General features: G+C 40.3%; 1 protein-coding gene across 2 annotated transcripts in view; it reads left to right on the top strand.

Annotated features, from left to right (window-relative positions):
• The window catches only part of ATP7A (ATPase copper transporting alpha), a 61,600-nt gene that overhangs the window by 21,450 nt on the left and 25,577 nt on the right, over nucleotides 1-14,573 (top strand). For both annotated transcript variants that reach the window (XM_039488333.1, XM_039488335.1), the window contains exons 2-4: nucleotides 3,084-3,224; nucleotides 10,726-11,215; nucleotides 12,361-13,098. In XM_039488333.1, the coding sequence (XP_039344267.1) occupies nucleotides 3,105-3,224; nucleotides 10,726-11,215; nucleotides 12,361-13,098 (1,348 nt within the window). In that variant the 5' untranslated portion in view covers nucleotides 3,084-3,104. The remainder of the gene's footprint in view (nucleotides 1-3,083; nucleotides 3,225-10,725; nucleotides 11,216-12,360; nucleotides 13,099-14,573) is intronic.

Here is a 14,573-nt window from a genome sequence, read left to right on the forward strand (position 1 = left end):
ATGTTTGGATGAAAAAGGCCTTTTGTTTGAGTTCATGTGTAGCTGCTGCTTATTCCTCACCTGAAATCCTTTTTCTTTGTTTGTTGTAGAAATAAATAATCTTTACTGAATTATTTGTTGTGTAATAAACCGGGTTCTGAATTTGGGTAACAAATAAGCAGCAGGTGCAGATGAACTTTTAAAGATCCTGTTTTCCCTATGAACATTTTCTAGAAGTACTATAAAGAGAAGGGGAGAAAAAAACCTGAAATTTGTACTAGAGATGCTCCCCCACTAATTAGGCCATCATCTTCCTCCCGACTGTTGCAGAGTATCCACAAACACTGATCCTGATTCAGGAAAGCAGTTATGAACATGTTTAAGTCTCTTTTTATTCAGGAGAGTGCTTAAGAATATACTTAAGCACTCTCCTGAATATGAATAGGGATGTATTTTTGAACTGGGAGCACAGTTCTGCCCCCTTTCATTAAAAGACTACCTCCATGAAGAAGCCAATTACCATCAGTCACTTGGGTAATCACTTAAAACAGGTTTCACTGTATAGCAGCAGCATTATGTGGAAGGTAGGGTGTCTTTCTGAATATTCCCTTAGGGTGTCAACAGGGCTATAAAATGGCAGAAACATTCCTGTGGTTGACCTTGAAAGAGCATGCTGAGGCAACAGTAAAGAGGGAAATAGTTGTTAAAACTTAGTTTTATAAAATAAAATAATCAAATTAAGAAATTCCCATATTCCTTAAAGTTAATTTGTTTTGTGCTGTGTTTATGGAGCCAAAACCCACCAATTTATGTGGCAAAACAAGGTAGCTAAGACACACATTTGTCCTGTTTGTGTCCAGAGAGCTGGATGAATACAGCCATTCATGCTTCTTAAAAATTGAATTTTGATCCCATTTACTCTTCTCCCACCCAATAGTGGCTGCCTGACAGACAAGTTCCTTAGAGCAGTGTTTTTCAAACCGTGGGTCGCGTCCCACTACTGGGTCGCGGCATGTAAGGCACTGGGTCGCCTTGCTCTGGTCAGCACTGCCAACTGGGATGTTAAGAGTCCTGTCGGCGGTGCTGCCCAGCTAAGGCAGGCTAGTGCCTACTTTTTCCGACACCACGCTGTGCCCCAGAAGTGGCCAGCAGCGGGTCCGGCTTTTCGGCGAAGGGTCCACGGGGTTCCGCGTGCTGCCCCCACCCTGAGCACCACCTGGTACATATCAATTTCTTTGTTAAATTGACGAACTTACATAAGCTTGCAGCGTCCTGCGGGCATGACTGGACGCTGCAAGACAGAGGTTCCTAGGGTTGTTTCTGGGACCAGAGATATTGGCTGGTGTCATTCGCTTGCAAGTAGCTGGGAGGAGCTTACATGCCAGAGGCTATGGGTGAACAGCCCAGGAGTCGGGGTTCTTACAGCAGAACAGGGTAAATCTGGCTCCCAGAGTCAAGGACTGGAGTGGCCTAGCAGATCACTGGTCCAGACAACACCAGAGGGGAACATCACAGAGGACATCAACGATTTTCTTCAGCTGGGTCCCCAGGAAAAAAAAAGTTTGAAAACCAATGCCTTAGAGAGACAAGGTGGGTGAGATAATATCTTTTACTGGACCAGCTTCAGTTGGTGAGAGAGACAAGCTTTCGAGTTTACACTGAGCTCTTTTTCAGATATGTTCATTGTTACGTTTCCCCTTCACTTTGAAATCTTCATATATTCTTAGTATGTTGAAATGGATGCTAATTAGACCAAAGTGTCACTCACGTTTCATCTCATTATTAAGCATTTAGGCTTCAGAAGCGTTCCAACTTTTGCGTTTTTTTTCTTGTGATAGTCATGTATGTGAGTTCAAGATAAGAGATAATCCTGATATTAAAGTGGTTGCTTGACAATCTTTGTGCTGTTCTAGTAGATTTCAAAGCAAAACCAGATATTTTCATGCCCTTGTGTCGTGGGAAGGAACAGCATATTAATTCTGAATGAATTACAGGAGGCAAAGTCTCTCTGCAAAACCAGTTTTATGAAACATTTTGAATGTTATACTGTAGTTTAGTTTTCCCGCAATAAATTCCCATACCAGCGAAGCAGGTAAGCTTGTGGTTTGCTTTAAATGCCTCAGTAGTCCCATTGAAATCATCTACACACTCTGCTGTCGTCATTGCTGTCAAACATTAGGCAGTTAATTATTTTTTTCCTTCAGCAATTGCTCATACTCTTTTCTGGTCAAATGTCTGTTGTAACTTTTATTTTTAAAAGACATACATTCCTCCCCCTTTTTCTCCTTGTTTCGGAGCTTATTCTTGTTTTCTTTTACTTTTTTTTTTGCCAATGGCTTGCATAATCAAAATATTTTGCATCAAACTCTACTTTTGTTTGCTTACTTCTCCTAGTAAAATTTTCAAACTTGAAAATATAGTTTTAATTACCTTCCATTTAATTATTAGGTTCAGTACATTTTAGCATTTACACAAACAGAAATTAATGCAACATCCTGCTAAGTAGTAGTAAGTAGGGCTGCCTCAAGGACATGTCAAAAAGGCCCCCCTGTCTTTTCCAATTCATTTCTTAGGACTGCATTCAATATGGCTGTTGTTCTTGTTAGTCACACAATAATGTGTAAAACAAACAGACCTGTGGAAGAATTAATTCTCTTCTCCTCATGCATTCTTCTCTCCTTCAGATTTCACCCAGTACCATGGTAATTGACATTACAAAAAGCCACATCTTACTGGTTTTGTTTTGTTTTTTTAACTCCTTGCTTGGAGGTAGAACACTAGTGATTCAGAGCTGGTACATGCAATTAAATTGTCTTGGCTGTAGCACAGAGCAAGTTTTAAATGTATGAACTCTTTTCTTAATAAGTATATACTTCAAAGGTGAAGGATGTATGTAAATGGTTAAAGGATTCCTTTAGACATCTATTTCTCTGCAGTTCCTTGACCCCCACCAAATTGTTACTTGTACTTAAATTATATGTTCCCAGTTACAATATCTATTTAATCTTATGCAGATCACCTTGTTTTAGATCTTTAGTGAAAATATGAAGTTGGATTGCCTTTTTTTTTTAATTCATGTCTCAATATTTCCTTTTGACTGATAGGAATGTGAAGACTCAAGCAGAATGGATCCGTCAGTGGTGGCAAGATCCATGGTAGCCTTCGTGGAGGGGATGACATGCAATTCTTGTGTTCAGACCATTGAACAACACATTGGGAAACTGAATGGAATTCACAATATCAAAGTAAGTAACTCTACCAAAGTCTCCTACATGATCTGGTTCTAATGGGAGAAGCCATGATAAAGATTGATCTGAAGTATCCAACAGAGGAGGAAAGGGCTTAAAAAATATATAGTCATTTTATTACCTGTGAATCTGCTGTTTAGAGTGGCTTTGGCATATTTCCAGTGCCAGAGAAATGCAGAGATATACTTTTCCTGCAATTGATGACAATTCATTTCATGTTTTTTCTAAAGCACCTTTTCTCTCATACTTAACCGAGTTCAGCAATGTAATGTATTGAAAGCAGAGGAGAGGAGATTATGTAGAGTCCAAAAGAAGAGAGCAGATAGAGGTCAAACGACAGGAAAAGTGGTGGTGTTCCACTTTTAATCCCAGTAAAATAGTAGTAATAACACTTAGCTCCTACCTAGGGATTTCCATTAGATATCTCATAGCACCTTTACAAAGGAGGTAAGCATCATTATTCTCATTTTACAGACGGGGCTAAACTGAGGCACAGGGGTGACTTGCCCAAGGTCTCCTAAATCACAGTCCAGTGTTCTGTCCTGTTGCCTTCCTGTGGCTATTTTACCCTAAACTACTTCAGATCTTTTCTTGCAGTCTGGCAATGTAGTGAGGCAGCTTGGATAGCCTGTGAAGGGAGGGTGTGCCTCGAGTTGCTCAGTAAATCCCAAGCTAATTAACTATGGTGCCTTTCACAAGGAAGAGGAATGTCACTATGATGTGGAATTTGAGAGTGGGGATGAAGAGTAATGCAAGGGAAAGGTGAGATTCTTGGTGTCCCTGCCAGGCATTCAGAATTCCCTTTCCTTTTTACTGTGTTTATATGGGAATGGGAGGTGGTATTAGCTGCATCTTTTAAGGGGAAAAAGTAGTTCTTCTTGTTCCTTATTAATTTAACTATTACTATACAAAAGTCTTTTTAAAAGAGGTTGAGCTTTTAGCAGAAATAATTGATCTACTTTTAATCAAAACTTCATATCTTCAGAGTTTCTGGCTCAAACAAGAAATCCAGCTTTTGTAACATAGGCTAGTCTGGTGGGGGAAGGTGTGGGGGGGAAGCAAGAATCTGTCTAACTTGAAACAAAACTCACTGGGGAATATTTTTAACATGTAAGCTGTTCCATTCTAACCAATACATCCATTTTACAATACGTTTACAAATAATAAAACAATTTAACACCTGATTGATCCATTCTAGTCTTGTGACCTGTTGTTTGGTGCCAGAAGTCCTACCAATGACAGCAGCAGTGTGCTGTTAATCCTAACTGCTTGGTGCACAGGTGAAGTTTTCCCCTGCCAATTGAAGTTTTAACATTCTGTGGCAGTTAAATAATCCTGCATAAAACAATGTACCCATGCTTTCTGTAGGGAGTTATTTCCATCTTAATCGATGTGGTCTAGACAAGCATTGGGCTTGCCAAAATAGTGGAGCCTGTTTTTTGGCATGAGGTCACTATAACTAGCTGTAATGCGCAGCTGCTTACCAGAGGATATGATGCAGCCAGCTAGTATAAGTTACTTCTGCCTACACTAGGAGTTGGTGCTGGCTACAGAGATCTGTGAACAGTGATATTTACACTAGATCCTACTTTTGATCTGCATTGGTGACTTAACAGAATTTGAACTTGATTGATTCTGGTAACAAAGCACAGATCCGCTGGCAAAATCAATAGTTCGTTGTTTTTAGCAAGGGAGATACTACTTTAATAGTAACATTGAGCACATATTGCGATCAGACCAATAAATAAACCTCCACTAAAACTAAGTAAAATGAAGAATTGAAATGAATGAAAAATACTATCTGCAGAATAAAATTATTTTAGTATCTTTCCCTTGGCGCATTTGGAAAATGACCTGAAAGGCTTGACATTCTACAACAGGGGTAGGCAGCCTATGGTACATGTGCCAAAGGTGGCACGCAAGCTGATTTTCAGTGGCACTCACACTGCCTGGGTCCTGGCCACTGGTCCAGGGGGCTTTGCATTTTAAATGAAGCTTCTTAAACATTTTTAAAACCTTATTTACTTTACATACAACAATAGTTTAGACTTATAGAAAGAGATCTTCTAAAAACGTTAAAATGTATTACTGGCACACGAAACTTAAATTAGAGTGAATAAATGAAGACTCTGCACACCACGTCTGAAAGGTTGCCGACCCTGTTCTAGAATGTCAACATTTTATAGTTTAAATTGTTCCACCCTCCTCCTGAAAATTTTACACAAAAGCCTGCGCTGGGAATGATTCATGACCTCCCTGAATATAACACTCTGTATAGCCCCATTAGTAGCAAGTACACTGTGAAATGGGTGTTTAAAAGAAAGGCATTAACCACTTTGTTTTGAAACAGTGGGATAGAATACACCTCTTGCCAAGTCCTATTTTGCAAAAAATATACTGTAGAGGCATAGGCTTTGGCTACACTTGCACTTCAAAGCGCTGCCGCGGCAGCGCTTTGAAGCGCTAAGTGTAGTCAAAGCGCCAGCGCTGGGAGAAAGCTCTCCCAGCGCTGTCCGTACTCCACCTCCCTGCGGGGAATAACGTACAGCGCTGGGAGCCGCACTCCCAGCGCTGGGGCTTTGACCACACTGGCGCTTTGCAGTGCCGCAATTTGCAGCGCTGGAGAGGGTGTGTTTTCACACCCTGCTGCAGCGCTGCAAATTTGCAAGTGTAGCTAAGGCCTAAAAGTTTAAGTGGAAGAGGCTTATAATGAAAATCAGGAGGTCACAGTTAATACTTAGTCCACATTACAGAAACAAAACTTTGAGTTAGGTGGACAGATTTATTCTTCCTTTGGCCCATGCGTAATCTCTGTCAATAATGAGGCACTGTTGTGTTTAAGGGTTATCAGATAGGCCAGCAAAGGAAGCATATGTTGAATGTCTAATGCAGCCACACAGAGCTTTAATTTGGGTTATTTTGTTTTGTAATTGCAAGAAAACCAATAAACTACTGTATCCTTGTTATTGATTCTGCCAAATTGCATAATTGATGACAGAAAAGGAGAAAGGTGGTCATTAAACTGATTAAACTGATGTAATTTGATCACCGCAATGGTCTCCTGGTTGTTTTTTGCCCAAGGAAAAGATAAAATTGGAAGATAATGTGTTGGGCCTGTGCCTGGTATTGGTTTGCCCTTTTGGAAATTGAAATAATAATGTTTGATTCCATGCCTCTTGGAAGCAAATTAAATTGGGGATATTTGTACTGTATGATGTGAAAGATTAGGAAGTCTGTGAACCTCTAAAACTTAAAGAAAAAAGATAGCTTTTTCTTTAATGGTTCTCATGTTGAATTCTAAAGCTGTGTCTCATTCACTAGATTTTGATCCTCTCTATCCCTACTTCTAAGGCCTGGTCTACACTACAGGGTTAGGTTGAATTTAGCCACATTAGGTCGATTTAAAAATGAATGCGTCCACACAACCAACCCCATTCCGTCGACCTAAAGGGCTCATAAAATCGGCTTCTGTACTCCTCCTCGGTGAGGGGAGTAGCGCTAAAATTGACTTTGCTGGGTCGAATTTGGGGTAGTGTGGGACGCAAATCGAAGGTATTGGCCTCCGGGAGCTATCCCAGAGTGTTCCATTGTGACCACTCTGGACAGCACTTGGAACTCTGATGCACTAGCCAGGTACACAGGAAAAGCCCCGGGAACTTTTGAATTTCATTTCCTGTTTGGTCAGCGTGGCGAACTCAGCAACACAGGTGGGCCATGGAGGGACCCCAGGTGCGTGGGGCCGGCAGCCAACAGGGACCCCAGGTGCGCCCGGTGGCAGCCGGGACCGTAACTGACATGTTCGGAATATAAGTAGATGTGACAAAGTTGTGTTTCTATGTTTCTTCTATTGTATGTTGTTCTAACAGTTGACATGCATCTCAAGGTTGGAAGTCAACAAATTTTTTTGTAGTTTGCTTCAATTTTCCCCACTCAAGATCATCTGTGGGAGTATTTTATGCCATTATATTATTGATTTGTATTGCAGTAGCACCGAGGAGCCCAATTATGGACCAGGAGCCCGTAGTACTAGGTGCTATACAGACACAGAACAAAAACATGGTCCATTCCATAGAGGCGTTAAGGAACCGTATGAAGAACTGGAAAGAAGGTTTCCTATACAGGATATCTGTTTCCTCAATAAACGGTTTATGTTTTCATAAACCGTTTATTGAGGAAACAGATATCCTCATTTCATGTTACATTGATACATCATGATACATCCTCATATCCTTATTTCATGTTACATTGGATTTAAATTATGACCTAAAGATTGATAGTTAAACACGACATCACAAAATGTATCAAAATTAAAAAAGAAAACACAGTGTAAATAATTTGTTCAGCACCACTCAGGGCAGCTGCTAATTTTCTCCATAAATGTGTAATTATGGCAGGGTTTACTGCTAAATACGTACATAAATAACAGACATGAAAAGAGGAACATCCCTTAAGTGCTGATATGGGGAAAGGGACATGCAGAGAGAATTATATTTGCAACACAAGCAAATGTGAAATGTTGTAACTCTCACCAATATGAAATTACTGTAGAGTCTTTACAAATTTTAGTAGAATAAGCATGTTTCAATAATTATAGGTCAGCATCAGGAATTAATTGCTGATACGGGGAAAAATTAGACTAAAGCTAATTCTTGGCCTAGCTGTAAGAAATAATACACCTTTTATGTATAATTTTTAGAGAGTAGCAAGCAGGCCCTATGTATTTCTGGTTGTTATAATGTGAATACTTGTTTGTAGTTTAGATATTTTCTCTTGAACTTCTCATATGCTGGCAGCCCGTGTATGCAAAATAATTCCCCGAGTGGAACTGTGTTGCATCTCTACAAGATCACTGGGCCAGCATCAACCAACCACTTCTTAATTTGATTTATCTGTTACAGCAGAACTATACTGAAAATGGGAGGGTCATTTCAAACGATAGAATTTTGCAAATGGAGTAAGCAAACATAATAAAAAGGGATAATACCCACAAAATCTGTATTTGTTTTGACATTTGTATTTTAGCACATTATGAAGTGTTTTCAGTAACTGAAAGTTGTAAATATAAAGTAACAAGAAACCTTACTCCAAGATGCTGGTTTTAAACCTTTGTTGCAAAGAAGGGAGGGTCATATTTTTTTTGAGTATCCAGATTATAAAGTGTGTGTGTTAGTAAAATAAGGCTTAGCAAAGTTCTACTACAGTGATTTGATGAATTCATACTAGGAATTTACAGCTCTTTTGCTTATCTTAACTAATAAATGGGGTTATATCACCTTCAGCAGTAGTTTACATACTAAGCAAAACTGGCCTGGGTTGGAAGTGACAGAAAATTTACTATCTGGTGATGGTGGGAAATGAATTAGTGGTCACCATCCAGTGCATAGTGGATTGGTGTTGGCATCACAAAAATATTGACAACTGCTGTGGGGTTTCTCCTGCCCCCTGCAGCTCCTGCCCACCTTGAGAGTCAGGGGAGACCCTGGAGCTCCCCGCAGCTCCCACCTGCCGTGGGTAGGGGGACCCCACAGTTCCCAGCCACTGCGGGTAGGGGGACCCCATAGCTCCCAGCTGCCATGGGCAGGGGGACCCCACAGCTCCGAGCCCCCGCAGGTGGTGGGAGTCCTAGGGGGTCCCCATTTTGTCACGGATATTTTTAGTAAAAGTCAGGGACAGGTCACAGGTTTCCGTTAATTTTTCTTTATTGCCCATGTCCCTGACTTTTACTAAAAATATCCGTGACAAAATCTTAGCTTTAATATTGAGGCGCTGACCAGGCTGAGGTTTCTAGACACTACTGCAACGTACATTTTAAATAAAATTTTAAAATCCTTGCTTTTGCAGACTGACTTTTTCAGCCATTTGCCCATCACCTTGTGCTTCCCCCGCCCCCTCCTGTTTTCTCTAAACAATCCATTCAGACCTCTAAAACAGGCTGTTGTAGAACACACAACTCAGATTATATATAAGGCTCTGTTTGAACGGAACGCTAGATTCACAGATTCGACAGATGCCTGGGAATGTTACAGAGTGAAGCCTCTCCCCCCCAGTTCTGTTTCCTCCTTTTTCTTCCCACACTCCCGTAATCCATCACTGCACCATTGTATGACAGATTAGAGTTGTGCCTTTGCACAGTTTCTGCTTTTTAAGATTAGATCTAATACATTTATCTGCAATGACTAATCCAGTTCAACAGACCTTCACTTTAGGGTTTTAATATATACTCTAAAAAGCATTGAGACAATGTAGGAAAGTTGCTGTGTGAGAACAGTGTATACCCTATAATAGAGCATAAGATTCTGAAATTGGCAGACTGCTTCTCTGGTAGAGCCTCCCATATCCAATCATGTTTTTGTCACACAGGTGAACATAAGTTAATTTATGGCTTTCATAAGTACAGTCTCAAACTACTTCTTCAAGGTGAACACTAAAGGGCAAATGATCATGGAGAGGTATCACTGTGGTGGGTGTTGGAATTATTAATATTTGAAATTATTAGTATGGGAAACTAACAAACACTAATTTAACCATACATTTTTCTATTAAATCCAAAGGCCAAATGATACTTATACAGTTGCTCTAAATAATAAGCAATTTACTACACACAAACAGTAACAAAACATTTATAAGCATTTGATCCAGATACTTACAAATGGGCTACACCCAGGAGCACTTAGCAGAGCTGATGCGTGAGAGGGCGGGGGAAGTGCCATGCAGGACATGTGCCCCTCCCCATTTGCTGCTTGGCTTGTACTGAACATGCTCGCATGGACTGAGCATGCACAGTAACACTGCTAAGTGGCTGCCCTCACTCTGCCACCTCACTGTTGGCAGGCATGGGTCATCTCTGGTGCTTAAACCTATATTGGTCGGCTCCAGCATGGTTAGGCAGGTATTAGCAATGGACCCTTTAAGAGTTTACTTTTTTATACTCTTCAGCAGAAAAGTGATGTCATTGCCAATTTCTGACTTCAGCTAAAAACCAATCTGAGACAGTTCACCCTTATTTCCAGTCTTAACCCAGATAAGACTGACAAGGCCATTCCGCCTTCCGAAGGCCATTCCTCCCTATCTCCTCCCCTCCTTCTTGTGGACCAACAGTTTTTCCACTGCACCTGGGTTCACATAAGCTTTAACACTGGTATGTGGTTGGGAAGGCCATGTTGCCTCATTTTAAGACAGATACTTTGTCTTATTTAAAACTATCTGCAGTCACCCCTATCGGTTAGAGGCATTTTTTTTAACAACTTTCCCTTATCTCATTAGTTATTCTTTGAATCGGACATCCTCCCTATTCTATTCCTTCCGGCCTTACTATTTTCAAGGCCTTCCTTCTACTTGTTAATCAGGGCCTTTCTTTACAACATGTATATATTTCCTTAACTGAACTTAAGATAACTCTAATGCTTGAATGTCATGCTTATCCTACAGTAGATAAAACTATTTGATATTAAACTAGTGGGTGGTATTAGCTCTAAGTCATTTTTTTTTCCTCTTCAAGGTATCTCTAGAAGGAAAGAAGGCAACCATTATCTATGACCCCAGACTCCAGACTCCAGACTCCCTTCAGGAAGTGATAGTTGACATGGGATTTGATGCTACCCTGGCTGATTCAGACCCACAACCTGTTTTACTTGACACTACTTTTCTAACCATTCCTACTCAGTCACATGTAACATGTGAACAGATCTGTAATGCCCTACTAAAGAACAAAGGTATCTTGGATGTTAAAATTTCCTCTGACCAAAAAACTGCAGTTGTGACATTCATTTCTTCCATTATAAATGGCAACCAGATTATTCAAATGGTGCCAGGCATAGATTTAAATACTGCAGCACCAGAGAAGACATCAGGGACTGGTGAAGATTCCACTTGGTCCCAAGCATGTGATGTTGTGCTAAGGATGAAGGTAGAGGGGATGACCTGCCATTCTTGCACCAGCACCATAGAAGGAAAGATTGGCAAATTGCAAGGGGTACAGCGGATTAAAGGTAATGCCTTATTTTAATTTTACATGTAGATTGTTAATTGATTACACTGTCCTTTTTTCATATCTGTTGATGCGATCTGTCATGAAGCTAGGTGATTCAGTAGGATGATTCACCTGTGTAACAGTGGATACCCAGTTCCATGTTTTAGAGCAGTGGTTCTCAAAGCCCCCACTGGCTTGGAGCGGTGAATCGACCAATGGGAGCCGCAATCGACCAAACCTGGGGACGCGGCAGGTAAACAAACCAGCCAAGCCCACCAGGGGCTTTCCCTGAACAAGCGGCGGACAGGCTTTGAGAACCAGTGTTTTAGAGCACAAGTGAAAATGAGTTTCTAACCGATTCTAGTTTCTAACAGGAACATTCTAGTCTCTTTCACTTCCCCAATGACCGAACACTTGCCTACTTTACAAAACCGTTTTACAGTTTGGTACAGTGCGTCATCTCTGCTCAGGAGACTGCCAGGCCTAGAGACAACAGGATTCAAATTAGTATTGAAGTTGATTGACAGTGTCATAAAGAAAATAACCCAGTGTCTGACCAGGCTATTGGTCTCACATGAATGCTTTACGTTTTGATTGGGACAGGAGTAATACTGTTCCTTTTTCTTTTATAGCTCTAATTATATCTAACTTTTCTTTTCCATCTAACCTTAAATAACTAATAAAGGTGTATGTAAGGTAGTGTCGTAAATGGAGATGGCAGAAACACCTAATTAATTGTCTATAACATAAAGAAAATGACTTGGGGATCTATGATAGAAGAGTTTGTTTAGCATTAATGTAAGAAATAACTAACTGCTGGGCAAGGCATGAACTTTCTAGGAAAAGGTCAAAAAATGAGGCAACAGGAGATGAAGACCTGTTGCAGTATTAGGCACCAAAGGTAGAAAAACTAGATCACTTTGGGGGTATAGTTTTCAAAGGTACCGAAGTTCCTTTTTCAGTGATTTAAGCACTTAAGAGCCTAAATCCATCGCATTGACTTTCAGTGAGACTTAGTAATTAAATCACTTTTTGAAAATTTTACCCTATTGACAAGATGCGCTGCTCATAGGACTCTGTATGGTCAGTGATATTTAAATGAAATGTTATGAGGAGAGGATGGGGAGCAAAGACACTAATACATTTTTCTGTTTTAATTTTTAGTCTCCCTGGACAATCAGGAAGCTGTTATTGTGTATCAGCCTCATCTAATTACAGCAGAGGAAATCAAAAACCAAATTGAAGCTGCAGGTTTCACAGCATTTATCAAAAAACAGCCCAAACCCATCAAGCTGGGTGTTATTGATGTGGAGCGTTTAAAGAATACCCAAACCAAATCTTCAGAGGGAACCCTTCAAAATAGTCCAAAGCATATTAATGACTTAAAGGCCATTGTTTTCAGAGTCGATGGCATGCACTGCAATTCGTGTGTCTTGAATATCCAGAGCAGCATATCAGCACTCCCATCTGTAGCAAGCATAGTAGTTTCTTTAGAGAAGAAAACAGCTACTGTAAAGTACGACCCAGACTTCATCAGCATAGATGCACTGAGAAGAGCCGTAGAGGCAGTATCACCAGGGACATTTAAAGTCAGTCTTCCTGATGAATATGAAAACGTCGAGCTTTTCAGCGCACAGATATCTCCAGTGAAATCTTCTCAGACAGCTTTAAACAGCACCAACCAGTCCGTTACTCAAGTTACTGTGGTAAATATTGAGGGAATGACTTGTAATTCTTGTGTGCAATCTATTGAGGGAGTCATTTCCCGAAAGCCAGGTGTAAAATCAATATGTGTGTCTCTTGTGAATCATAATGGGACTATAAAATATGATCCTCTCCTAACTTGTCCAGAAGACTTAAAATCTGCAATAGAGGACATGGGATTTGATGCTTCCTTATCAGGTAATGCCAAACTACATTTTTTTTGTACTGAGTTTGTATGACTAATTCATTTCCCTTTAGCATATCATACTGCCTAGAATTAAATGTACAGAAATATGGGGGTACAGACTCAATTTGCTGAATGAGGTATTATCTATATAATTATTTTTCATGCTACTGGGATTGTACATGTGAAGACCCACCCCTGTAGTGTTGAGACTCATTTCCTTAGTCCTCTGGGTTACTTGAAGATGATTAACTCAAGATGCCTAAGAAAATTTCCCCCTCATTTCATGTTATAAGTATTTTGTTGCTGTCTATCTTTAATGGGATGAATATGGGGGATGGGGAGTGTCCTTTGCACTTTACTAACAAAAATGTTGACAAATAGTAGAGAATTCAGAGAAAACAAAAATGACTCTGTGGCGGATGGGTTAGAAGAGCTCTGTATGAATCACTTGGCAAAACAATGGCTAGTGAGACATAGGCAAATAACTGTCTACTAGTATTGAAATGTTGTTTACATCAGGGAGGAAAAGGAATTATTTAGGGTGGCCCAAGGAATTCATTAAATAGTATCTCGTTACTATGGTGATTGGCACCCCTTTATATGTGAAATGGGAAGACATGTTTAACTAGGAGTAATGAGATGAAATTATGGGAGAGAATTTAGGCTGACTATCAGTAAAAAGAGATGCTGCTCAATGGAAGGGGTGGAAGCCCCATAGCCTGAATCGCTCGGGCTAGAGAAAACACTGACAAACATACTATAGGTAACAATTATTCTTCAGAGGTAGGGAGATGAGACTAGATGGCCATCTCTAGTTCCAGTGATTCTTTCAACCAGCTCCTGTGTGTTACTCAAGAGTAAGTAAAAAATAGGTTCTCCTTTTATAGTCTCCAGAAGGAACGTCTATAGGAAGCAATTGTTCATGGTGTTGAGAGAGCCTATTTACACTGCAAAGACTTTCACACACGCCTAATTTTACACATTGTGTGAGGTCAGTGGAACTCTTCACAGTATGTAAAGTTAAACTTTGGAGAGGGATAGCTCAGTGGTTTGGGCATTGGCCTGCTAAACCCAGGGTTGTGAGTTCAATCCTTGAGGGGGCCATTTCAGGATCTGGGGCAAAAATCTGTCTGGGGATTGGTCCTGCTTTGATGACCTCCTGAGGTCCCTTTCAACCCTGATATTCTATTCTAAACTCATGCATACATTTTTGCAAGATTGTGGCCTTAAATGTTTGTCCTGTTTATATTTGGAGTAGTTGTACTCACTGTAATCATCCATATTTCTGACTTGTGGTGCTCTCTGCCTAAAAAATCTTCTGATATTCTAGGGAATCTTTTCTGTGCAGGACTGCTCCCCAACCCCTATGACCTAATCCATCATTTCTATACAGTGTGCAGGAATTAAATTATCCATTGATTCTTGGGAGGAAGGAAATCCTGAATGCTAATTCCATCCTTGCCACTTGTTTGCTGTGTGACTTTCG

Source organism: Mauremys reevesii, linkage group 9, assembly GCF_016161935.1.
Source record: "Mauremys reevesii isolate NIE-2019 linkage group 9, ASM1616193v1, whole genome shotgun sequence".
Classification (NCBI taxonomy): Eukaryota; Metazoa; Chordata; order Testudines; family Geoemydidae; genus Mauremys; species Mauremys reevesii.